Below are 27829 nucleotides of genomic sequence, written 5' to 3' on the forward strand. Positions count from 1 at the left end.
TGTACTTTGTGTTATATTGCATTTATTTTACAGGATTGTCACACTTTTCAGATCATGATTTTACACACGAATCACATGATCAGCTTATAGTGTTGTTATCCAAAAGCCAAAACTCAACCAATTAAAAAGCTGAATGTTGAATGAATGAAATAGCACAATAATTCAATAGTGTAATATTTATAAAATGTTACTCTAAAACACACATACCTTTAGTTATGCAACATTTGCCTTTTACTTATAATGTGGCATATTTACAGGGTAGTATGGGCTAGTTTGTACATATTTTGTCTTTTTGCCTGGATTTTAACCTGAAATGTTCCTTTTTATTCTTTTAGAGGCAGAGGTCGATCTGAACTTTCTTTATCCTCCATCTGGATGATGAAGACCAATTGTTCCTTGTTCCTTGCGCATGTTTGCCATTACCTGCACTGAAAAACGTGCAAGAATAAACTGGGGAATTTACCCTGATTTTTTAACAGGTACGCAGCAGAAGGGAAAAGCGTTTTGCATAGATTAGCCTACTTTCCAAAACAGACTGATAAAAGGTACAGCCTAATGATGAAATGAAACAATAAAAAGATTACGACACTCTGTAACAGCCTACCGTCCCTGTAGGAATAGTGAATCTCTGAACAACAAAAGGGTGGAGGAGCGTCGTGTGTGTGTGAGGGGGGTGGGCAGGATAAGTGGCCGCTGTTGTTGGAGACACTTCAGGAGTTCACGATGTTGTTTGTAACAGCCTGCCGGTGTTTAGATCTGTTTGTTGTTTTGTCTATGCTGTTTCCGTTTATCCACGCGAACCGGATTATCACAGACAGACCGGACCACCAGAAGTCCACCACCACGACCGGTAAACACACTGAGCACGAGTTTAGTGTCCTCGAGGGAAACCTTTCTAAACGAGACCTTGAAGGCTAGTGGGCTTCATCAACCTGCGCACATTTTGACCGCAAAACAGAATTTAAACATTTAAAAAAAATCTAAATTAAGTTAGCCCATAGCAAGTCAGTTTAATAGATTACAGTTTTATAACTGGAGGGTTTTAGTCTGTCTTGTGTTTGCGATCAGGTGGCATTGCTTTAGGCTGTAGACTCAAGTGGGCTTTCTTAGCTAAGTCCATCTGGCAATGCACCAACAGCCCAACTTTTCTGCCTCACTGCCTGCTGTGCTACAGACGTTTGGCATCCTCTTGAGAAATTACCATTTTTATGGTACTTTCCCAAAACACGTGAAGAAATAATTAAATCCATTAGATGAGTCCATACTCTTTAACTTTTTGGTGAAATGTACTCAGATGTAGTTAAGTGACATTATGGAGTAAAATAAGTGAATTTGATGCTCAACTGATCAAAGTCATTATTACATTATTGTTTAACCTATTTATCAATAAACAGGATATACACTAATAATAAATGGTTTACAACACTTTATAATGTAGTTATAAGGAAATGTAAGGACATTTTAGTTGTGTATTAATCTTTAGACATGTTTTATATAACTACATTGGTATATTGTCATTCATTATCTATTTATACCTGTATGTTTATAGTGCTTATTAGTGCTAATATATGGGGTTCCGTTTTTACTCACCAGGGTATTATTAATGGGGGATATAGTGATATAAGCCTAAATCATCTTGAGTTTGTAATAGCATGTGTGTTTTAGGGATGCTTGCTCCCTTGGTACATGACAAAAATATTGTTTTGGGTTTCATGTGACCCTTCAGTTGTTGAATTGTGAGTGAAACAGTGACAGACTGTATGAACCCATCCATGCTCTAACCTTACACACACACACACACACACACACACACACTCAAACATCCCGCCAAACACATTTGCATTCCGTTGCTATAGCAACGGCAGTAGAGGTATAGTAGCCTAATTGAGTGTTTTCTGTTTTCTTCCAGGGCTCGGGGTGAAGGAGCACTCACAGATTGTTGCCCAGCACAATAGGCTGCGCAGCCGGGTCAAACCCATGGCAGCTAACATGCAAAAAATGGTTTGTGGCATCTATTGTCTGTTTCTTCTGTGTGTGCTTGAATGGTATGAACGCTCTCATCTAAATGTGAGTTTAAGGCAGTTTAACATTCAACTACGACAGGAACAGTAGCAGCATAGTCACACTCAAATTGCTTAACCAGGAAGGACACTTGAGATCATTTGCTTTGGTCCCTCTGGACTTTTACAGTTAAAAATATCACTAAACAAAAGCATGGATATAATATATTTTTTTTCATTGAGCTGTCTTCCTCTGAAGTGCTGATAGTCTCAACAGTGTGAAATAGTGGTGTGAGTGCACAATTCGTTCAGCTGCAGTGAGCTGAGTGATACTGAGGACAGTTCAAAATCAATAAGTTGTGTGTAGTCTTGAAATGACATCAATTTTTTTTACCAGAATAAGAATAAAACTAAGCAACATTTCTTAATACTAATAATCAAGACATAGAGTTAAAATACTGTACACAAAATGCCTATACAGTCACATACTGATAAAACAGTAAGATGGTCATGGTGGTGTTGCTGAATGTGCTGCAATTCTTAATATTAATTTTTAAATCAGGTTTTTCTTATCCCACTCTCTGCAAAACACTCCAGCTAAATCCTATTTTATCCTATTATATCTATTGCTATGGTGTACAGCGCTTATCTGCACAACTGTCTTGCCTGCATGTGATTATGACCAAGAAGTAACGATGGATTATGAGACTCACAATGTACTAGATATCCTCTGGGCCTAATATGAGATTTGTGCCAGGGCAAACTGTCACTTTGTCATAGATTACATCCTCAAAGCCACCCGCACAGACTGAGCCCCTTTCTTCGACTGCTCTTCAGCCTCCGAGAACTGTTCTCAACTGATAAGGCTGTAATGAGAAAAAGAGGATGTGGATAATCATTCTGCATTCACAACTCTGGTCTTACAGGTAATTTGCCTGAGAAAACCCTCAGAGGAAGATTTGCCGAGCTGAAGAGGCATATTAAAGAGCTTTACTGATAACGTTAAAAGGCTCAAAGCTTCAGCTGTGTTTGTGAATATCTGAATAAGGATTTTTTTTTCCACACAAGAACGAACCAGTAAGCATTGTGGTGAGATTGTGTTGAAGTGATTATAATATAGTCCTTTAGGCTTTGCTTTCAGGGTGAGAAAAAATACCAATATTTTAGAAATGAATGATGCTCCTCCCTTTCTTACCCAATGCCCTGTCTGTGGGATTTCTTTGCGCTCTTGAAGCTAAGAAGTATTATGAGGTCATACTGTCGCTCTCAAAGACATAAATTAAAGTTCAGTGTATACTTTTGACATGTAAACCTTGACCTCTGTTTGTAAGATTGCATCTCATTAAACTCATACATTTTAACACAGCTAGGGTGAAAAAAAACAGACATGCAGACCTTCACAGCAAAATTATTAATTATTAATTCAGCAGCAGTTGTTGGTGGTGCCACAAAGAAGGCAAAACATAGATGTTTCTTCGTGAGACATCAAAATCCCTCAGCTGATAGAACATGACATCCTTTAAAATGAAATCTCTTAAATGAAATATTGCCCAGTGACCTTGTACCCCTCTGGTGGCATCAAAGTGTGAGCCGGTGACTTCGGCTTGCCGACATCAGAGAGCAGAGTGAACAATGAACTCAAGGGAGCTCAGCTTTTCTACACCACACATCAGTGTCACACCTTTGATGTCTATCTTCCATACTCTGTCTAACCATAGAGAAAAGTTGTTGGACATTAGACAATAGATTATTTGGAGGTTCCACCTTTAATAGTGCACAGACTGTAAAATGTGAAATACAAACAGGATTCCCTGAATTTTTCTGGACTACAGGAAAGTCACTTAAGCTAAGACAACAGCTACAGACATTCAAGTGTTGCTTCTTTAACCGGAATGAGAGTCTGCTTTCTATTTAGGCAAAAAAGTAATCACATGAAAGTAATGTTTTACAAAGTAATGCACCCAACAAAAACCTCTGATAAAGTAATTTTTCACAACTTAAAAAGCCCCAATAAAGAGTGTCGTATTAGTATGTGCTGCCCAAGATAGTTTAAAACTGACCAGTCCTCCGAAGAGGTATAATAAATTGAAGATGTGGTAATTCAAAAACGATAATCATTCCGCTTCAGTTCACTCAACTTCACTCATTTGTTTCATTTCATTCATGCATTATATTTTTTCTATAACATCTCATGCGGAGCTTGAATCTGTAACTCCCCACATGTCATTGCCTTTCCTAATAGTGAAAGAACCTGAAGTGATGATTGTACTACAGCAAATATCGCAGAGTGACAGTGGAATGTTTACGTGAAAACCAGTTGTTCATTTAAAATCTTGGAAAACGTTCTGCTTAGTGAAGGTATTTATACCAGTGTGGCACACAATGAGTGTCGGTCTGTCCCTGCCATGCAACAGGCAGGGCGTCTCCCTCTGTGACTGGCTCTGACCCTTGAAAAGGATTAAGTGGGTACAAAAAAATCACTCATGTACTACTAGGAATGACCTTCATGCCAAAGAGTTTCTCTTTCATCCAGTTTTCATCAGTACCCACAAAGTACAATATGACCTTTATTTGAGGTTTAAGGTGGAGCTCCAAGTCCATCAGACCCCTTTAATATATTTTGATGATTAAATAAGTTGATGATGAATATTTCCTGTTGGTAATTATTGATATAATTGAAAATTAATTATTCAGTTTACTAAATAATATATTGTTCATTATTCATGTTAAATTAAAAGACTTTAGAATTCCTTCATATGTATCTCTGGGTTGTCTGTAAGATGTCTCGAAAGGTTTTGTGAGCTTCTGACAGACATGCAGCAGCTGACTGATGACCTGTGACAAGGTCGCCTGCCAACTCCATCCATCATCGTCAACCGCTTATCCTGCATACAGGGTTGCGGGGGGCTGGAGCCAATCCCAGCTGACATCGGGCGAAAGGCGGGGTACACCCTGGACAGGTCGCCAGTGAATCGCAGGGCTGCCTGCCAACTTCAAATATTAATAGTCAAATCTGACAGAACAGTACATAGTAAATATAATCTGAGGGTTTGTTATATATTTTGTCAACTGTGGGGGAAGAGTTGAAAAGCTTTATTGTTTTTTATATAGATCTGCTTTAAAATCATATAAAACAATTCAATCAAAAGACAGATACAGTCCTGTGAAGCTTCTTCTGACTGCAGTCACTGTGCTGGTTAGCAGTACACCTCCCCTGTGTGCAAGATAAAATAACATAACATAATAAAAATGTGTAATGATACTATTAAATGTTATTGTCTTTATAGGAGTGGAATGAGACGTTGGCCTTACTTGCAAAAGAGAGGGCAGCATCGTGTGAGAGAGACCCCTACCCTGAGCACTCCTCATCTTTCATTCACATTGGCTGGAACACACATCTTTCTGCTTATGGTGTCACCTCATTTTCTGATGTCATTCACTCTTGGTTTGAGGAAGGGAAAGATTTTCTCTACTTAAGTGGGCAATGTAGAGAGAATGCCACATGTCAACACTATACGCAGGTATTAACAAGCAGAACTGTACCTACATTTATGTGGAGTTGTACTTTTACACCTCATAGTAACTGTGTTTTTTTTTTAAATGTGCTGATGTGTCTCAACTGTCTGTTGTTGTGTAGTTGGTGTGGGCCACTTCCAGTCACGTTGGCTGTGCCAGCCAGCTGTGTCTGAGAGAGGGAGACCTCTGGGAGAGATTTGTCTGTGCATATTACCCTGGGTAACATTTACACTCATTTACGTTTTTTCTCATTGTGTGCCTCTTAGTATATGTGTTCTGCATTATATATTTGTGTTGCTGCAGGGGTAACTGGGAGGTGAATGGTTGGCTTGTGATGCCCTACAAGAAAGGGGTGTACTGCTCTCTCTGCACCTCTTCCATGTCTGGCTGCTTTAGACTGTGGGACCATGTAGGTGGATTATGTGGTAAGACAGTAAAAAAAATTAAATTAAAATAGATATATAGATAGATAGATAAATATAGATTAAACACAAAACCTTGAAACAGACACGCATGCATAGTATTTTAGACAGATTAAAATAAAATAAAAACTACTATTATCTACCATCAATGTCATATTTAGTGATTACTAGCATTGCAAATTAAGTCCAAATAACAAAGACATACACATGATTTAGTTCTGCTTATGAAATCTTTTGTTCACTGTTTCTACCAGCTGATTTTTATGCAGGTTTGTTATTCATCAAGTGTTTTGAGTGTTCCACACTATCCTGCTTATATCATTCGACTAGAAATTACAGTTCTTCTGCAATGATGTTGACAGCTGATTTGGGTATAAATGATCAAATGTGCAATTTCCAGATGTTCATTTTGGCAACGTGCACGTTTATTAGTGTTTTTTCTCTCAGAGATTCCAAGGAATCCGTGTCGTATGAGCTGTGGCCAGCACGGCCATCTTAACATCTCATCCTGCAAGTGCAAGTGTGACCCTGGCTTCACCGGACGCCTCTGTCAGGGTACCAGTTGTTAACATCAAGTGTAGTAGTATCAAGATAGTATACATATTGGTATCATAAAATTGGTCTGTTCTCTATATCTTAGTATTTTATTTATTTATTTTTTATTTATATTTTTATTATTTATTAGTATATTCAAAGTAGAGAGACATATTTCACAGTATTGTAAGTGTCTGTTTTTCAGTGCGGTGCAGGGTGCAGTGTGTACACGGTCGTTTCAAAGAAGAAGAATGCTCTTGCTTGTGTGATGTTGGCTATGGTGGTGCTGAGTGTGCTGGTAAGTGCAGTGTTCTTTAGTATATGTCTCTTTGTGTTTTCATACACCTCAGCAATTTGCACTCAGAGACACAGATTGGCTTAAAATTCAAAAGCATGCACATACTGAGAAAATTCATCTAGTTGCTGCTACACTATTTATCTTGAGGGATGCAGAGTCTGGTAACATGATGAAAAGGCGGTGAAAACATGGTGAAAGCACCAACCATGTTTACATGTTAAATCAAGACCATTAGTGGTTATGTAATGTACCGTATATATCAAGTAGAAGTGGCACAGTTCAATTACTCAGTGTGAATTGTCTCTATGTATTTCTGTGCATTCATGTTTTCTGGCTAAATAGGCAACACAATCATTTCAAGCTGATTTAGGTTTCTGCAAATTTTACATGTACATTTTCACATTTACAACCTATAGCGTTAAAATTTTACACTATTTCTAAGTTTGTTCTTTGAAGATGAGCCATTATGGATGGTCAGCATCATTATTGTTCTTTTCAATGTATTTTGGCGGCTTATGTTTCAACAGAGAAAGTGCAGTTTCCCTTCCACCGCTGTGATGTGATAATAGATGGTAACTGCTTCATGGTGTCTTCGGAAGCTGATACCTACTATGGAGCCAAGAGTCAATGTAAGGTGAGAGACAGGTGTGTGTGTTGCCTACTGAGAGAGTGAGATGAGTTCTACAGCAGTGGTTCTCCGACTTTTTCTGTCACGCCCCCCTAAATAGCCTTGCTTGCGTCAGACACATTCATGCAACTTTAGGTCTGCTCAACATCCATGCCCCCCCCCCCCCCCCTCCACCAGTTTGAGAATCACTACTGTACAGCTATAGCACATCATACAAATCAACATATAGAGGCTTTAATTCTGCTTTCAGTGTAGCCTTTTCTTTTGTTTAAATCACCAGGAACGAGGCGGCATTCTAGCTCACATCCACAATCAGAAGGTTCAGGACATCCTGGCATTTTATCTCAGTCAACTGGAGACAAATAACGAGGTCACCAACGTTGACTTTGAGACAAGAAACTTCTGGATTGGTACATTTATTTTGGTCATCCTAATAAATGTTAAAATGTCATAATGTTTTCCAACACCGGACAGCACCAGATTAGCTGGCAGACTGTGCTGTCATTTGGACCAGATGTACTGCCAGGTGGGGGTTGTGGAGATCAGCTTCATGGATAATACTGCAATGTTTTTTGCTCCACAGGTTTGACATATAAGCCTCTGAAAGATTCATTTCGCTGGGACACAGGAGAGATGCCCCGATTCAGCAGCTTTGCCTTTGGGCAACCTGACAACCAAGGGTAAGAGACACATTTACTTACAGACATTAACTACTGCAGAGTATATAATATAATAAACAGAGACAGCTGAGTACAATAGAGCTAAACAAACAGACAGACACATGAATAACAGATCACTTGAAAGGTAGAAAATTACTTTTTTGGTGGGCGCTTCAGGCTTTTTAAAAAATCTGCAGATGTGTATGCCTGTGGATCTACAATATGTATGACTGAAAGATTATACCAAGAGATTACTATAGTTCGGTCTTTCATTTGTTTTCATCTCTGAAATAAAATCCAGCTTTTAAATAGCATTTTAAATGACATTATTCACCAAGGTTATCTCAAATAAATGACATTTTATCTATGGACTAACCAGGAGAAGCCCAGGCGAAGTGAAGTTGGCTGACTTGCAACCTTCACCCTGACCACTAGATGTCTCTCTCTTTCTGTGTCTCCCTTTCTCCATTCCTCTGATCTGTTTGTCTGTCTATCTAAATAAAAACACCTATTACATCTTGAAGCAATAATTAGTTCTATAATAAACTATAAATTACTTATACATTCAGTAATTATTACTTTGAATCATGGAGTCATTTATAATACTGAAATACTATGATTTCTAAATCTGAGATTGAATTCTATTTGAACTGAAATATGTTCTTGTTTGCTTTGTGACTTACTGTAGTAAGAATTGCAGCGTCCTCTGCTTCATACAGCTTCATTAGAAATTCAAAAGAAAACTGGTCTGAAAAAGACCCATCAACTTTACAGTAAACCTTTCCAATCTGTAGCTGATAAAGCCTGAGATTACAGAGTCACTTACTCCTTCTCTTTCTCTGTCTAGTTTTGGAAACTGCGTGGAGCTGCAGGCATCAAGTGGCTTTAACTGGAATGACCAGCGCTGTAAAACACAGAACCGATACATTTGCTTGCATGGTAAGGCTCCTTCTGGGAAAGGGTGGACATAAGGATATAGGATTTCAGATGGTTAAGACTTGCCATTGTTGACATACTTCGGGCATCAATCTAGCTGACCGATATTATTGCTTTTTCTCTTGCCACTGAAAACTATACACATTTGGCGACAAGATTGGCTGAACTTCTTCAACTGCAGCAGCATGTCCACAGATGACATGCAAGGGACACTGGTTTGTCCATATTTCCCCCAAACTTGGCCTTGGCATGCTACTGTCTGTCCAGCTCCAGCTGTTTCAATGCAAAAAAACACCAGGCTCTGGACTTCATGGTGTCTCTGTAAAACTGTGTTGATAGAATCATTAGAAATTCAGGTTATGTGGGTTTGGCATCTTTTGACAAAAAAGTAGCCGACCTCCATTTTCTTTGCCTGAGTGTGTTTGGTGGTGCTGGTGGTGGTGACTGGCCATTCTGTGAAAGTGTCTCCCAGATGGTACAGGGAAAGGGTGCCTGCCACCAGTGCACAAGTGTTCTGGAAGGTGACTGACTTTTATGCGACCAGATTCACATCCATCCTTTTGTTATAGTAATGTCACTGCATCAAGTGTCAGACTTTTCCCTATTAAATGTGACTCCTGCGACTTTTTTACATTTATGTTAGACCATTTTGACTACCAAAAATACAGTCTTGATATACCATTCAATTCTCAAGATAATATACCTACAACTGCTAACAATTTTTTTATTTAACCCCCAGCATGACAATCCGACAAATGAATGCAATCTAATGTTCCCTCAAAATTTAGTTCTGGTTTGGTCCACCAAATCCTTATTTTTAAATAATACTGTTTGAGCATTTTTACATTTAGCTGACACTTTTGTCCAAATCAACTTACTATTGTTAAGTATGTCAGAGGTTGCCTGAGGTTAAGTGTCTTGCTCAGGGACATATTGGTGGATGAGTCACAGTGGGGAATTGAACCCAGGTCTCTCACACCAAAGGCATGTGTCTTATCCACACCTCCCCGTTTTTATTAGAGATACCAATAGGCTATAGAGAATACCAGGGATCTGATATGTGGGTGTTTACTGGAAATGGTTGAGTTTTTGTATGATTATGAGAGCAATGATATGCCATAAAGTAAATGTGAAGGCCAGAAAACTAATACATTGAACTAAAAGTGGCTCAAATCAGCGAGCTTAAATTACATTTACATTTAATCATTAAGCTGATGCTTTTATCCAAAGCGACTTACAATTGCTATATACACTTACCGGCCACTTTATTAGGTACACCTGTTAAATTGCTTGTTAACACAAATAGCTAATCAGCTAATCACATGGCAGCAACTCAATGCATTTAGGCATGTAGATGTGGTCAAGACAACTTGCTGAAGTTCAAACCGGCATCAGAATGGGGAAGAAAGGGGATGGTTGTTGGTGCTAGACGGGCTGGTCTGAGTATTGCAGAAACTGCTGATTTACTGGGATTTTCACGCACAACCATCTTTAGGGTTTACAGAGAATGGTCCAAAAAAAGAGAAAATATCCAGTGAGCGGCAGTTGTTTGGACAAAAACGCCTTGTTGGATTTCAGAGGAGAATAGGCAGACTGGTTCAAGATGACAGAAAGGCAACAGTAACTCAAATAACCACTCATTATAACCAAGGTATGCAGAATACCATCTCTGAACCCACAACACACATCGAATCTTGAAGCAGATGGCCTACAACAGCAGAAGACCACACCAGGTGCACATTACGCACGCCGTGATGTCAGTGCCACTGTTAAAGGGACAGTTACATATTTCCTCCAGCTCAAGATAGTAAACATCTGTACCACAGGAAGCTGGATTCCAACAACTGATTTCCGGAACCTTCACCTTGCATCAGTGTTTACAGCAACAGCACCAGCAGCTTACATTATACAACAGCCAGTCCCAATAGGGGCTCCCGGCACCGAGATGCCATCACCTCCAGTCATACACCTCTAGGAACCACAGCAGTGATTTCAGCAAACATCTCCAGCCGGGGCACCGAGATGCTAGTGCCCCCAGCCGCCCACCCTCAACCAACCACAGTAACAGACAGCAATTACACCAAGCAACCCCAGCAGCTGCCTGCAGTAGGGGTTTGGCACTGAGATGCCAGCCCCCCCCCCCGCCACACCCTACCACTAACCTCAGCAGAGGGCATCAGTAGGGACTTCGGGCACCGAGATGCCTAACATCGAGCTCTTAGTTGTTCCGATCTCAGTCGTTTTGAGCTAACATCGAGCTCTCAGTCGTTCCGATCTCGGTTGTTTCGAGCTAAAATCGAGCTCACAGTCGTTCGAGGTAAACATCCGGCTCTCAGCTGTTCGAGCTAACATCTGGTTCACGATCATTCGAGCTCTCAGTCGTTTCACGCTATCATCCAACTCTCAGTTGTTTCGCGCTTTTGCCCGGCTCTCAGTCGTTTCGCACTATCGTCCGGCTCTCAGTTGCTTCGCGCTATCGTCCAGCTCTGACGTCTCGAGCTCACAGTTGGCTCTAATTGACATTCAGTTAACAGCCATTTCGAGCTCAGTCATTTTGAGCCTAAAGCATTTTCTAGGTAAGGCGTTCCGAGTTGTCTTTACCTAAATCGGTATAATCATTTCAAGCAAACAGTAGTCGTCTTCAAGGTAAGTTGTTTTCGAGAAAACATCGAGCTAACAGTTGCCTCAAGCGAAAGCTAACACTCCTTCAACCCAACCGTTAAACCAAAATAGTTTTGAGCCAACAGTCGTTTCAGCTAACATCTGGCTTACAGTCGTTTCTAGCTAACATTAGGGCTAACAGTTGTTTCGACCCAACATCTGGTGTACGGCCACTTCGAGCTAACATCCGGCTCACAGTCATTTCGAGCTAACAGTCGTTTCAAGAGAACATCGAGCTAACAGTCGTTTACAGCGAACAGTCATTTTAAACCAAGTTACCTTTAGTTAAAGTCACTACGAGCTCAGCTGCTTCGATCCTACTTCAAGTCAGTCGTTTCGTGTTAAAGTAGTTTTGCATTACAGCTTTTGCATTAAAGTTGCTTCAAGCTATCGGCCGCTTGAGCTCCCAGTCACTTCGACCTCTCAGTCACTTCAAGCTCATATCAGTTGTCTTTTACCAAAGTCACTCACGTCGCATTAAGCCGTTTCGCGCTAAAGTCGCTTCATGCTAAAGTCTCTTTGAACGCTCAGTTGCTTCGAGCTCACGTCGAGCATAGTCATTTCGAGCGAACATCAAACTAACAGCTTTTCGAGCTATCACCGAGCCAACAGTCATTTCATTCAATCCAAAATCATTCGAGCGAACAGTCTTTCAAGCTAATAAGTGTTTCAAACTAAGCATTCGAGCTAAGTCATTTAGAGCTAAAGCCGTTTCGAGCTTATTGTTAATTGTCTCGAATGAGCAGTCTCTTCAACTAACAGAGCCTGCGGGCCAGTCTCCAATGACCCTGAACCCTTGCAAGACCCTTGTGAACCATTGCAAATCTGGGATCCCAGAGTACAACACGCCAGATCGTCTCCGAGTTGGTTCCAATGACCTCTCGATTCCCAGTGCCACCGCCACTCCCGCCAAGCACTCTCTAGTCATGCTTTTCTCCCATCCATTACCCCGGTCACTCCTTCAGTATCAGAGCTACCCTTTCCGCCTCCGACGTCATTCTCAAGCATCTGATAATGTCATGCGCTGCTGATCCTCCCAAACGTACCATCGTCACACTCATTCAGACCTCAGATCAGCCAATGCTCTCACGTAAACAGAAGCTTTTGGGGGTCCGTCGTGCCCGGGTACTACGGCGGATTTCCCTATTTTAGGCCTCTTAGTACCAACTGACCATCGTTTAAACACGATAGCCTACCTGAGTATTGTTGCTGACCATGTCCATCCCTTTATGATCACAGTGTACCCATCTTCTGATGGCTACTTCCAGCAGGATAACGCACCATGTCACAAAGCTCAGATCATCTCAAAATGGTTTCTTGAACATGCCAGTGAGTTCTCTGTACTCCACTGGCCTCCACAGTCACCAGATCTCAATCCATCGGAGCACCTTTGGGATGTTGTGGAATGGGAGATTCGCATCATGGATTTGCAGCCTACAAATCTGCAGCAACTGCATGATGCTCTCATGTCAATATGGACCAAAGTCTCTGAGGAATGTTTCCAACACTTTGTTGAAATATGCCCCAAAGAATTAAGTCAGTTCTAAAGGCAAAAGGTGGTCCAACCTGGTACTAGCAAGGTCTACCTCATAAAGTAGCCAGTGAGTGTATGTCAGAGGTTGCACGCCTCTGGAGCAACTAAGAGTCTTGCTCAGGGACGCATTGATGGATGTGTCACAGTGGGTCTCTCACACCAAAGACATGTGTCTTAGCCACTGCACCATTGCCACCCCACAGACTCTTTGTTTTATGTAAAAAATAGTATTATCGCAGCTCTGTCACTGATAATCCAGCAGGGTAGTAGTAAATAAAGGCCAGCTTTGCGCGCTCCCTTCAAAAGGGAGGGGCGGATGGGGGGCGCAAAACAGTCCCTTAGCAGCCCTATGAAATTCTTGTTACAGTTACATATATACAACTATATAAATTAAACTATAGTGTATCAGTGTATTATAATCCTTATGTGCTTCAAAAACATTAAGGAGCCTATGAAATTCATGATATTATCTATATACAAATAAATTAATTCAAGTATAGCGTATTATAGTCCTTAAGCCTGATAGACTTTAAAGCAGATAGTACAGAGAGTCTTGCTTTCTTGGAGATGAGTTGTTATTTGTGTGAGTTGAAGTGTTTTCTGGGGTGGACATATGTTGTTTTCTGGGGTTTATCTTTTCACATCGCCTGCATTTGGGGCCACAGCTGTGAGATCACATGTCTAGTTCTACAAAACACCTTAAACATTATTGGTTGCTCAAAAGGGTCAGGAAGTTTCATGTGCCCAGCACTGTTTCTTGAGATTTTTTATTTAACAACGCCATAGAGGTTGCAATTCTCTCACAACAAATCTGAGACATCCTATCACTTCTGAAACTATATATTAATCTAAGTTTCTGACAGCTCATCAGAAGCTCATATTCTTTAATATTGTAACAATTCTGCTTTAACAGAACAGCTGAGAATCAACCATAAGAGTTGTAAGCAGGAATTTGATAGTATTTTTGTCCAGTTACCAGCCCCATAAAACTCAACCATCCTTTCACTCACGGTTTCAATAGTAAACTGCCATAGGATTGACAGATACCGATAAAAAAATATTATATTCTAAGCAGAAACGTTTAAGAAAACGTAAATTACAAAGTATATTTTGTATTTCATACAAATAGAAGGTTTTTTAGTAATTTCTATCAAAAGCAAAGCATCAAGGGATGTCTGAGGGACGGCCTTTAAAGCTGATAGGCTAAGGTCCTCAAATTCCGCTGGAAGCCATGAGAAACTTACTCACTCTTGTGTTTTGCTGGCAACATCTTGATTATTAGCTAGTAAACAAGATACTTCAGATGTGATACGTAAAAAACAAATGTTTCAAATGCATGAGTGGTTATTTTTCGTTCACATTCCTCCCGAGTAGTGACGTCACTGATCGAAGGGGGACACTCACACACACACACACACACACTCACACACACACACACACACACACACACAAGACGGGATGATCCCGGTACTAATTTGGATTCGCCCGTTTGAAAAGAGAGTAATCCAATGCTCTACATCTGTGTTTAAACGTGTATTTAGGTTACACAAACAATCCACCCACTTAACAACGATAGCGGTGAGTTAAAAGAAATAGCCCGTGATTTATTGTAAACGACATTGAAATAGTGTTATTTTCCAGAACAAACAGCGCATCACATCCATACCATCGTTTGGCTCGATTAGGAAGCGATAGGCTAGTGTTATCTTTTGTTTGTTTTAAACTCTCAGTAACAAAAATGATTCAGATGTGTGTGGGAGAATAGGATGGGATCACAGCTAGACAGCTGTCGGTTTGACATGAAGGTGCGAACGCGGTTGTATATTAGCCGCTGTCTAACTCAGCATAGACCCTGATGTCAGACTAAACAGGTATTGCAGGATAAAACTGAAAGTAGAGCGTAGATGCTTTATCTTTATCATTGTGGGATACAGTAGTACCTGATAACAACAGCGCATCACATAGACTAAATGTTACGAGGAGCAAACGGTATAGTAAGTGATGGGATGGATTTATGCGTGAGAACGCAAAACAGATATGGCTCACAAGATGTTTACAAATGGACACACATAGCCCACGCAAGACGGGATTCCCCTGTTTGAAAAGAGAGTAAACCAAATGCATTACATCTGTGTTTAAACGTGTATTTAGGTTACACAAACAATCCACTCACTTAACAACGATGGTGATGAGTTAAAAGAAATAGCCCGTAACTTGTTGTAAACAACAATGAAATAGACTAGTGTTATTTTTCGTTCTTGTTTTAAACTCCACCTGTATGGCAGCAGGGGACTGTAAAGACCTGTGGGTGATGCAGAACAGGGGTCTCAATTATAAAAACGTCCCCAGAAACCTGCAAATGCACCCTTGTAAGCTTGTTCCCTTTATAAATCACAATCAACTTGAAATGTGGTCTGTGCGAGGAAGCGCCATATCCGATCCCTTCAAACGCTTACAACTGTCTATAAATGGTTAGTGGAATTAATATTAATATGTACTGACTGTGGGAAGAAAAGGAGGCAAACTCTGACAGTGGAGCTACACAACGAGATTTAACTCAGTGGTTAAACTGTCATATAACACAAAAACAGATGGCTCTCACAAGATGTTTACAAAATAATAATTGTGTAATTATTTAGCGTTCTTGTTTTAAACTGATTATGCATGAGAACACCAAAACACAAGGCTGTCAACCTGTTGAAAGCAGGCGCCTGTCGGCCTGCGCTGAAAGAGCGAATCTTGAATGTAGAAAACCTAACATCCGTCTGATCAACGTAATATCAGATATTTATCTTACGAGGAGCAAACGGTAGCCTATAGTTAGTGAGAGGGACGGATTTATGCATGAGAACACAAAACAGATGTCTCTCACATGATGTTTGCAAATGCGTGCGCGAGTGTTTATTTATCGTTCTTGTTTTAAAACTATTAGTAACAAATATTTCAAATACATGCGGTTCTCCTTCCTTTATAACCGATCTGCAAGAACGGGGCACTCCTCCTGCGTAGTGACGTCACTGACCGAAGGGGGACACACATACGCAAGACAAGGATGACCCGGTTGAAAAGAGAGTAAACCAAATGCATTCCACCTGTGTTTAAGCATGTATTTAGGTTGAGCAAAACAGTCCACTCACAAAGATGGCGATGAGTTAAAAGAAATAGTTTGTGTAGTGTCATTTTCCATGACAAACAGCGCATCACATCCATACCATTTTCCGGTTTTATACTGCAACACAGAGCGTCGGGCATTGTGGGATTTAAGCTGAGATAGATATCACCCTATCTACTATTCTAACAATAGGAGACAATTTAAGTATCTGAGAAATAAAAAGGCTTTCGAACTAAAAAATAAAACATTAGCTGCAAGACTTCAAGTCGTGTACACGATACGCAGAGTTTTTCCTGATCTGAGAACTTTACCATACCATGGCTGTTAGGGAGACTGATGGTTTTGATTTTAGACTACAACATCCTTTTAGTCTAATTGTGTCAGGTCCTTCAAACAGTGGTAAAACATATTTTGTGAAAATGTTGATTGAAAATGCCGATAAGCTCATTTCAAAACAGATTGAAAATGCTTGATGATTGATTTTAAAGCTAAGACACCTGATGATTTCAGACTCAGAACCGACTTGCTTTCAGACCTGCCTGTTGTGTATGTGCCTAAGAGAAAGTAAATAAACATGTCTGATTGCATTAAAAGAAACCTGTCTTTACTGCAAACTATGCACGGAGCATCTCCATCTCAGAGAGTGAATATTATTAAATCTGCATCACCAGACCTTTTGGTAGCGTCATGCGAAATAGCTTACAATGTTTTAAAAGATAAAATTCCTTTAAATAAGACACAGTATCAAAAATTTAAAAAGAAGAAGGCGGGGATTACACTGCTTGCCAATAAAAAGGTTTGCGCTTCAAAGAAAAAGAAGACGTTGCTTAAACAGTCTGATAAAATGTCCTCCTCAAAAAACATATCTGCATGGACTGAACATGGGGAGTTTGTGTTTAACGGTAATGTTATTAAAGGGTCTCATGTGTATGATTTGATAAGAGGAGTAACTGCTTCTCACAACATGTCTGACAGCCAGAGACCTACAGGTTGGGATGAATATCTGAAATCGTTGGCTATATTGAATATACCTTTATCAGTTGTACCAAATCAACAGGTCAAAAGAAAAATTGACGAGATTAAGAGAAAGGCTTTTGGAGAATCTTTTCCTCTTATTACTGGACCGCCATCTACACCTCTTGTTACCAGAGGACATCAATTAGCAAACAATGAAACAAGTCCATTTGTATCTCCTAAAATGTGAATGAGTAATTGGATAACTTTTTAATTGTATATCGTTATCAGTTTTAAATAAATACATAGAGACATAACTATAATTTCAAAGTGTTTTTATTTATAATAACAAAAAACATTGTCGTACATGTTTCAATCTATAAATCATTTTGATGATGAATGGCACACAACTTCTAATATTATTATACACACTTAAAAGAATCTGATACTTGGACACACTGGTTACATTCTGCATAATTATCTTGACCACATACAACCGAGGGTCGTATTATTTTCACAAATTTGCACACCCTAAAATCATTGCATGACAGTTTATTACTATATTTAGTCATTACATTGCCATAAGATAATCCTCTATCCATATGGTAAAGAAAAAACACTACAGACCGCACACTACAGAATCCACATCTTGCACTTGTCTAACAGAATGTTTCGTGGACTTACAATTACTGTTGAGAAAGACAGAAAAGGATTCAGGAAAATGTGAGTATATCGGAGAGTTCCCAAAACTGTCAAAGAATGATCCCACACCCTGCTTGTCAATATAGATAGTGACCCAGTGTTGTCCTCCCAGGTGGGAGGGGTCTGTGTTTACCACCAACATGGCGGGTCTCTTTTTAATAACTGATTTAGGAAGCTGGTAACTAGCAAATACTCCAAGAAAGACGCCTTGCTTCACTACCTTATCAAGTACTTTTGACAGTTCTATCGTATTCATACTATTGTTTGTTAAAGTTAGAAAAAGTCAATGAGAACCTGTCTTCCTGATGATATCTCAACTATAGAATCATACGTGCCGTAAACAACCGTATTTATTGTGCGTTGAAGCGGATTTCTAAAACGAGCCTCTAATCTAACGCTACCGTTTTTAATGAGCGACATATGGTCTCCGCATCCTTCATCAGGGCTCAGGTTAAAAGAGAAGAGACTATATCCATTACAAAACTCATCGCGGGTTATGGCCATAGCGTTGTAGATACTTTCCAGTTGCTGAGTACAATTGATGGTACTCCCTGATGGCATTCCCTCTGGTAAAGTTGGGTTGAAAGGGTTTTGAAGGATATTGCTGGCCGTCAGCGTATAAACATAAAAACTCTATATCATAATGGTTAAATGTAAATGGATTATGTGCATAACTACCTGTAAATGCCTCATGATCTACAAATCCTACTACAATAAATTTAGGTATTTGCCCCAAGAATACATTTTCTTGATTACAAACACAAGTGCCCGTTGGGACGCTAACATTTTTAAGACACACTCTGTCTATGGGATATTTAACGTTGCCATGCGTTAAGATATCTTTAAAGGACGCTGTAACGCATTTACCACTCTTATTTTTTAAACAACGCACCCATGCGTATTTTGAAAACAAATCTATACACGTTAATAAATAGCGTACCCCATCATTTTCAGTAGAATTAGCGTGTCGCGACATGTCGACTAGATCTATCTGGAATTGCCAATCTATTGAATTCACTAAAACCTTGTTTCTCTTAAAATGCACTGGAGCCGTCTTGTGTAGAGTACAGGCATCTTGCTTCATGAGCCATTTTTCTACGTCTGAATCTGCGTACCGAACCCCTGTAGTGTCAAATATGGCCTTTTTAAGTTTTTGCTTGCCTCCGTAACCCCCTGCATTTTCAGTCGCATAGTATATATTCCTCATCACCTCCTCCATGATCTTTGTTACAAAGACTGACGCTTCAACGTCTGTGTTCAAGTATTTTATTTCCAGTGACATACGCAACATATCCGTCAGCAATGATTATAAGTATACACATTTCAGAAAATCAGTACAAGCACCTATGTTTTTACAAACCAAAGATTCAGTTAAGCAATACATCACATCAGCAACATCAAATACACACAAATCAATGCTAAAAGTACAAAAACAAAACACATGACCTGTATGAAAATCATTGTCGTTCACAGGAAAAACATTTGCTATATCGAGTAGAGTAGATTTCACATCTGCATATTTATCCGCTGTCATTCGCACCATGGTACGCCATCCAGAGGTCATTCGTCTAACACATTCTGTCTGTTTGTCAAATCTAGAACAACATAGTGTCCTATCTGTGTCACATATTGCATTGTTAACAGCTTCACACAACAGTGTTCTCATCTTATACACGATGTATCTCTTTTTGACATGGTTTAGTAGACTAGACACATTCCCCATTGTTTTTTGGTGTTGTTCCCTTCCAGATGTCCAGAGATTCCTTGACTACTGTGCTCACACTGTCCTCCACTCTAACTACCCGTTTAAGCGAAGCAATGAGAAAAGGGTTCCTCAGCCATATCTGTAGAGCAGCTGCTGCAATGCCTCGAATACTGCATTCACACGTTGGCACCAACCCAAGACCGCATAGTTCATACTTTTGAGCATCAGTGAAATTTTTGTTAAAAAGCTTCTGCGTAATTTCTCTCTTATGTCCTTTAATATAAAAGAAGGGCAGCGTGTCAATGCATGTGTGAGGTTGTTTTCGGCACCATTCGTCTGTATATGCACAATACACACATGTTTGTATAGCTTTTTGTTGCAGTATATCGTATAAATAATAAGCTACGGTTACCTGTATAATACCGGTAGCAGTAGTGTTAGGAGATGTGTCTTTGTCGCAACAGTCCAGAGTGTCCAAACATGCACCCTTGGGCTTGGCCCTGCTCTTGTCCTCTTCTGCTTTTTCTTCAGGAACAAGAAATGTTAAATTTCTTTTCCCCAGATCTTTGCCATAGTCATCCACCCATGAGTTATCATCGTCCCATAGTACTGGAAAATATTTAGGGCTGCTCGATAGACTTTCACCTGATGCACATGTCCTCGTACCTGCACAAAACATTTTAATTAGAACAATGTCACCGTCAGCCCCGTCGTGGAGGTCTTTGAGGTTGTCTGCGGTGTTTGTTGTTCATCTTGCTTGTCCTCAGGACCAAAAAGTTTTCTTTTGATCCCTACATAGCTAACATAAGGTTTATACCATCTGAATAATTTATCAATGTGTGAGAAGATTTCAAGGGTTCTATCCCATTCTCCCCACTGGACCACAAAGCCGGTGCTGAACCACGTCTCCCACTCTTTAGACGTGATGGGGTAGCCTTTTTGTTGCTCTGGAGTTCCCATCCTTGCCTTTTGAATGATAGAATCGTCCTTACACGATCTTAAAAAGATATAGGATTCTGGGTCGTAGGCTTCAAGGTCTGTTTCTACACAATAGAGCTCTCCTGGCACAGACCTGCACCATTGTGTGGTATAGACTCCTTTTGAAGCACTCATATCTTTACAGACTTTGTTTCTGAAGTAATTCCAGTCTTTGGCTGAAAAACTAATGTGCGGTGTGCTTTCACGAAGAAAAATTTCATCAAGCTCTCTTGTATAAAGATGAACTCATACAAGAATCCCGATATTCTAAAATCTTCCACCGCCCATTCAAACTGAGGCTCCCATGCCTTTCGGTCCAGAAAATCAGCCAATGTTGCTGGGGGTTCTTTCTGGGAGCCATACTCATTGCAACAGGATCTATAATTATACGTCGTTTTGGAGTCATTACTCCTAATTGATTACCTGCGACGTCCATGATTGTGATGCTGCAAAGATGGTGCTGTTGTTCTGCACGAAAATAGCTCTTTCCGATACGAATTAGTCCCAAAAATCGTTCAGTCACACTGTTCCATGCTCTCGCGGTCAGATATAAGTCAAAAAAACTAGCCCCCGCTATATATATACAACCATTGCTAAAGCCACTCCCAAACAGCCACTTTTAGAGGCTAACACCGGACATCCCATATACATATTTTGGTGATCGACCCCCACCCCCACTAATAGAGGATGAGGCCGGACATGCCCTAATACACCCCCCATGTCTTTGTTGTTCAACCTTGCTATGACCCCAATCTTTTTTTTTTTTTATTAATAAATTTTAATTTTAATTAATTATTTTTAATATAATTTTCAATAATTTTTTTGATTAATTAGTTTTGATTAATTAATTAATTAATTTTTATTAATCAAAATGTATTCACGTGCACGACTGTTACACGCACTATGCGCGTGCATGTGAACGTGCACACGCATAATGCATGCTTTGCTGGCCTTTATTTACTACTCAGGGTGAAGTGTAAAATGTTAAACCAGTGTGTCCATTAGAGGGATAGTCTGGGATTTATGAAATGTGGCTGTATGAGGACTTATCCATAGTCAGTGTTTTACCTGCAGTAAATGGCATCAGCTTACCCAATTTGGGGAAAGAGAGTGTTGTACCAGCCCAAAAGTTAAGCAACATATTGCTGTGGACAGGGTCAGCAACAAAATGTATTGTAGCCACCCATAAGTAGGCCTACTGAAAAAATCTATATCAGTTCAAGTGTATGCTTTGTGATTAATATTTTAAGCACTTTACCTTGCTATCAGACAGGCACTTCCTGTGGAACTACATTTTCTCAACTGTAGAACTTCAGTATTCATATGCATAAGCGCAACTTGGCTGTGCATGTATTTCACATAGCGTACACTTGAACTGATACAGATTTTTTTTTTAGGTGGCTAAAATACATTTAGCGGCTGACCCTGTCCATAGCAGTACGTTGCTTAGCTTCTGGGCCAGTACAACACTCTGCTTTTTAAAACGGTGAACACGCCGACCACCATTTACTGCAGGTAATAAAATGTCTATCGATAAGCCCCACTTCAGTAATCCCAACATATCGCTTTACATTTACATTTATCTGACGCTTTTATCCAAAGCGACTTACAATTGCTATTTAGAGGGTTAAGTGTCTTGCTCAGGGACACATTGGTGGATGTGTCACAGTGGGGGATTGAACCCAGGTCTCACACCAAAGGCATGTGTCTTATCCACTGCGCCATCACCACCCCGCTTTAATGATGAACACAATTTTGAAATCATTGCGTGATCCAGCCTAAACATTTAAACATGGTACTCAGTCTAAATCAATGGCACTCAGTGCTCGGCATCAACAGCCTTTGAACAATCAATATACGTCCACAAAAGCTTGCAATGTTTAGACACACACATACCACTTAACATTGATCATAAGGAATGCGATGGCAGATTTGTTTGTTTTGTTCACTTAATTGTGTCTTTGCAAGTGCTTGGTGTGTAATCTGGTATTGATCACTCATAGCTGAAAGAGTGATCTGCTATGAATGTTGTCAATGTTGTTAGGACAACATTTTTATAAACTGCTTTTTGGAGACCTCTTAACCCTTTTGTGGTGTTTGTATTTTTGTCAATCAGCCAATGTTTGTGGGTCTTTTGGACCCACAGCATTAATGGGGTTTTAAAGCCATAACAATTTATGTAAAAAAAAACATAACAGATTTTGACTAAATCTCATTTTCAAGCAATAAACAGCATATATGATTAATACCTCAAAACTTCGGTTAATAGTCCGGGATTTTATTTACTTCCTTGAACGCACCCTGCCTCTATTTGGGACAGGCGTCTATATGGGACATACTGTACCTTTAATTCTGTTCCTGCAAATCTCTTGCTCAGCAAAGATGGGAAATAGGCTATCAAATTGTTTCAGCCAGTAGGTATATTACTTATATAAAAGTAAGCCTATCCAATAACATTAATTAGGAATCATTCATTTGATCTAGCTCTGAGAGACTAGGCCAACCTATAGCACAGAGAGAGAAAGACCGACCATATCCTTCTTGGGTCCACAGACATCATATCACTTTTTCTTGTTGCTACTGGCTGCAACCTAGAATGAAAGAACTAGTGCAGAAATTTTACGAATTGTTTTCAACTGAGCTGCCTTCTACTATTCATGAATGCAATCTAGTATGGGCCAAGGCAAAGAATTTAGATTCTGCTGCTGATTAGCTTAAATTTAGGCAACTGCTAAACAAGTGTACTTCGCTGCTCAGGAAGGTCATGTCGGAATTTTTTTTTTCAGTAACCACTGAAAACCTGAATGACCCTAGTAAGTTTTGGAAAGTCTGTTTCTGGCAATAGTGTCACATTCTACCTTTAGGCCATGTTTAAGTTTTGCACTCTGTGAGTTTTGGTCAGTTGATTATCTGTTATTTTGGTCTGTCGTGTTTTGGTGGTCTTGTCTGTTGTCCTGTGTCCAGTCTGTGTTTATGGTGAGCTCTGCCGTTTTCTTGTCTCCCTTATGCACTCTGTGTTCTTGATTCTAAGATTTGGGTTTTGCATCTACATTTTAGATCTGTTCTGTTGAGTTTAATTCGCTGTGAGTTTACTTTTCTGGGTTATTATCTATCTAGTTATTATCTGTCAGCTAGTGTTTAGTGGTGTTTTGGTATTTTCCTTATTTCCGTTCTGTTCCTAGTTGAGTGTTGTCCTGTTTCCTGGTTAGTTCTGTCTCTGTTCCCTACACCGGTATGTGTAACAGCTTGTCCATGTTTTCTGTTGGAGGTTTGTTCCTTGTCTTGTGATCTCTGTTTAGCCTTGTTTATTTCATTGTTCATTCGCAGGTTCTGTTTAGCTCACCTTGTACCTGTCTGTCATATCTCTTAGGTTTAGTTCTGCATTTTGGTCCCGTGTCTTAGTTTATGTCTGTGTTTAGCATCCACTAACCTAGGTTATGTCTGTTACCCCAGTTATCACTCTGCCTGCCTGTCTCTCTGTTCCCCCCTGCTGTCACTGCCTGCCTGCCTGTCTCTCTGCCTGCCTCGTTAACCTTGATCCCTGTCACCTGTGTTGCTTGTTAGTCCCTGTGTATATATGCCTGGTGTTTCTGTTCAGTCTCTGTCTGGTCATTGTAGTGTGAATACACTTTGTTGTGTCGTGTGATGAGTGTTCTGCCTGATTTGGAGTTTCCTGAACTGTTTGGATTTTGCCTCCAACCTGTAAGCCATCCTGCTTTTGTGGATTAAAACCCCTGAACTTAATCTCTGCTCTGGTGTCTTGCATTTGGGCTCTCACCTCCTCTGCACTCACCCACTCAAATAGTCATATTAATGAAATGTGTATGACAAAACTGAAATGCTCACTTTTTTTAATTGGCACTATGTTTCATCTGGTCAGCTGTTCGATTCCACATCCTGGGCTTCTGATCAACCCTGTGTTGAGGAACCTGTGAGAGCTGGTCAGACTTACAGTTTTTCACCATTCATAGAGCAGAAAGTATATAAGGCTCTGAAATGAGAGATAGCCAGCAGGTCAAGATGTCTTGACCCCAGGTTTTTAAAATTGGCAATAGCCAAACCACTTGCGTATCTGTTAAATCTTTCCCGAAGTGTGATGAAATATCTGCAATATGGAAGTCTGCTTTTGTTCTACCGTTTTTAAGGGGGGAGATCCCTCACTTTTAAACAAGGCCAATCTTGAAGCTGTCTCCCCTGGCTAAAATTCTTGGAACCCTTGTAAATGGACAGCAAATGCTGTTTTTACATACAAATTCTATTTTATTTATGTATCAATCAGGCTATAGGAAAATGCATAGTACACTTACAGCAGCTATGTAGGTTTTAAATGATATCTGCACTTGATAAAAAAACAACAGTGTTTCACTTTTTATTGATCTATCTAAGGCTTTTGATCCAGTAAATCATACTATACTGAAACAGAGGCTGAGGGCATAGGTCTTTCTCAGCATGCTGTTTTATACTTTGCTAACTCTGTCAAATAGAACTTAGTGCACACAGTTTAATGGGCTAGAATCTGATATATTGCCTGTTCCAAATGGTGTTCCCCAGGGCTCTGTACTTGGCCCTCTTTTATTAACTATTTATAAAAATAATCCACAAATGTACAAAATGCCCAATGCCATTTTTATGCACACAACACTGTTATTTATTGCTGTGATTCCACATTAGCAAAAGCTTTTCACAATTTTCAAACTGCTTTCACATTTTATTTTAGGAATAAGTTTTTTTTTTTTTTTAAAGCCAGACGGAAACTTATTTCGGCAACTTTTCTGCCTATACTAGTTCATGGCGATAAATTATATACGAATGCCTCACTGTTTGTGATCTATTAGTATTGAGATTTATCTCAAACTGCAAAGCTCTTACACACCATTGCACTTTATATGCTGGGATTGGATGGCCTTTCCTGGCAACCCATAGACTCAGTCACTGGTATAATTTTATTTTTATTTGAGGCTGACTCCACTATAATTTTAGCTCTGTCGATTTATTAACACAATTGTTAAGTTGTTCTTGTTTTTTATATCTGTATTGTGGTATTGTATTCTTGCAACTTTTATATAACGACTTACTGCTGCCTATCTTGGCCAGGACACTGGCAAAGAGATTTTCAATCTCATGAGACTTTCCTGTTTAAATAAAGGTTTAATAATTAATAATACAAAATGTTACTTACCATACACAAACACATACATACATACAGTGGTGAAAGAAGTACTCCGATCTTTTACTTTACAAAGCAGCAATACCACAGTGTCAAAATACTCAAGTAAAATGCATTAAACATTTTTACTAAAGTAGAAAATTATTAGCATCAAAATATAGGCTACATAAAAGTACTAAAATAGGAATATATTAAACAGAAGAAACAGTTATTATCAAAACATTTATAATTTTTTTGGTATAATTTATATTCATTGAATTTAATTGATCAAATTTAAACATAATCTTGTTTATTTAATTTTGATGTATTTAAATTCATTTATTTATTCTAAATGTGTTAATTTAGTTTAATTTAATTGATTTAATTTATTAAATTGATTGAATTATATATAAATTGAATTAGATTCATTCAGTTTGATTTAATAAATTTAAGTTTATTTGAAATATTTTATTTATTTTTAATTAAAATTTTTAATTTGATTTAATTTTAATTGATGTATTCAATTATTTTATTAATTTGATGTAATTTATCAAATTAATAAAAATATTTATGTATTGTATCCAATTAAGATTTAATAAGATCAATTACATTAAATGATGGTTCCACTCTGGGCTCAGCTCTGTCCAGATGAGACAGTGAGATCTAAGATATTGAAGAATATCACAAGCTTAGAATTTCTTCTTTTGCAGCTGTAGCCAGTCACAAGGTAGTCTAAAATGTCTACCCCACCTTTTGTGGCATTGTAATCCATTATGATTTCTGATTTTTTGGAGCTCTTGGTCACAGATTCTCATATCTCTATGCAGCGCACTCATGGGTACCATATTTTTGCCTTTCTTTGACATGTGGACACCAAGGATGTACTTTGGCTTTTTTCCCCCTTCTTTTTCCTACCTTTGTCAGCTTCCTCGGAGCTCCTGCCCCTGCAAGTAAAACAATTATCACATGTGATGTGCATCATTTCAAAGACAACCTGCATACCCTGGAAAAGTTATTTATACTGCACATGAATAGCTTTTAGGCTATCGGTGCATGAAATATAACAGTTATATTGTGTGTGTGTGTGTGTGTGTGTGTGTGTACTTGCACACACTACAGAGAGTAAAGTGTGTGAGTTTCATGGTAAAAAACCTCATTATACACTTGTTCTTGAATGAACATTGAAAATGAGTCCTACAGACCTGAACACCACACCAGGGTTAAAGTCACACTCTGCAGTTTGTGTTAACTAGGACCAATAGATCAAAGGGGACTTGAGGGTCACATTATATCAGCGGTAGTTAAGCAAGTAGTGTAGAACATTAACAACCCTATCTAAACATATCTAAATAATAATCATTTTTGCACCCTTCCTCTCAAAATGAAAGTAGATTTTCATACATACAGTGAAATGCATAAATTCAGCTGATTAAAAGCATACAAAGGACTCCACCCCATTAGAGTAATTTCCTGCTTTCATTGCTGGTGGTGTTAATTGGTAATAAAATGATAAGTGGATATCACACAGCCTGAGGCAGTTGTTAAGCTATGTTTCTCCAGAGTACTGTCTGTGTGCGTGTGTGTGTGTGTGTGTGTGTGTGCGCGTGTTTGTGTGTTTCCATATGCATGAAAAGGAGTCTACAGATTTAGTCTCTTATGTCGTGTTTTACATTATTAACAGTTTCTTCACGTTTGACTAATCAAAGGAATCCTGGGGATTTATGACACAAACCACATTTTTCCTGCACACTTACTTGTTTTTCTTTTTTTTTTTACAGCAGTTTTGTGCTCTACATGCTAACTTTCATACATATTTTCATTGTTCATGTTTTTATAACGTGTGTGTTTGTGTGTATTTCACAGCTGCAGAGCACATTGTCCAGTGGGAAGAAGGCAGGTGACCCGTCTCAAAGGGGTGAAACTATGTGTGCAGTACATGGTTGGGACAATGGTCACTGTTGTTGCTATATGCTTTGTCAATCATTGTACATGTACTGTATATACTGTTGGTCTAATGCAAATGTTTTAACATTAAATAGTTGTA

At 39.2% G+C, this 27829-nt stretch overlaps 1 protein-coding gene across 2 annotated transcripts; it reads left to right on the forward strand.

Annotated features, from left to right (window-relative positions):
- The first annotated feature begins 83 nt into the window (after positions 1–83).
- Positions 84–27829, forward strand: LOC119889720 (C-type lectin domain family 18 member A-like). 2 transcript variants are annotated; one of them, XM_038700520.1, is made up of 12 exons: positions 84–850; positions 1910–2001; positions 5288–5521; positions 5638–5735; positions 5820–5941; positions 6371–6493; positions 6678–6770; positions 7298–7404; positions 7679–7808; positions 7982–8078; positions 8905–8996; positions 27649–27829. In XM_038700520.1, exons 1-12 carry the CDS (start codon positions 724–726, stop codon positions 27684–27686), a joined length of 1353 nt encoding a protein of 450 aa, XP_038556448.1. In that variant the 5' UTR covers positions 84–723; the 3' UTR covers positions 27687–27829. The 2 variants fall into 2 exon arrangements, with proteins under 2 accessions (XP_038556448.1, XP_038556449.1); XM_038700521.1 differs by having other exon boundaries at positions 85–850; positions 6386–6493.

This window comes from Micropterus salmoides, unplaced genomic scaffold, assembly GCF_014851395.1.
Source record: "Micropterus salmoides isolate LMB-PRFRI ecotype aquatic unplaced genomic scaffold, ASM1485139v1 Ms_hic_scaffold_6, whole genome shotgun sequence".
In the NCBI taxonomy this organism is placed as follows: Eukaryota; Metazoa; Chordata; class Actinopteri; order Centrarchiformes; family Centrarchidae; genus Micropterus; species Micropterus salmoides.

Excerpts from the sequence above, each read along its gene's own strand:
- LOC119889720 (XM_038700520.1), top strand. The coding sequence starts at position 724 with ATGTTGTTTGTAACAGCCTGCCGGTGTTTAGATCTGTTTGTTGTTTTG. Across the intron at positions 7,405-7,678 it reads GAGCCAAGAGTCAATGTAAG|GAACGAGGCGGCATTCTAGC; the intron begins GTGAGAGACAGG and ends TTAAATCACCAG. Across the intron at positions 8,079-8,904 it reads GGGCAACCTGACAACCAAGG|TTTTGGAAACTGCGTGGAGC; the intron begins GTAAGAGACACA and ends TTCTCTGTCTAG.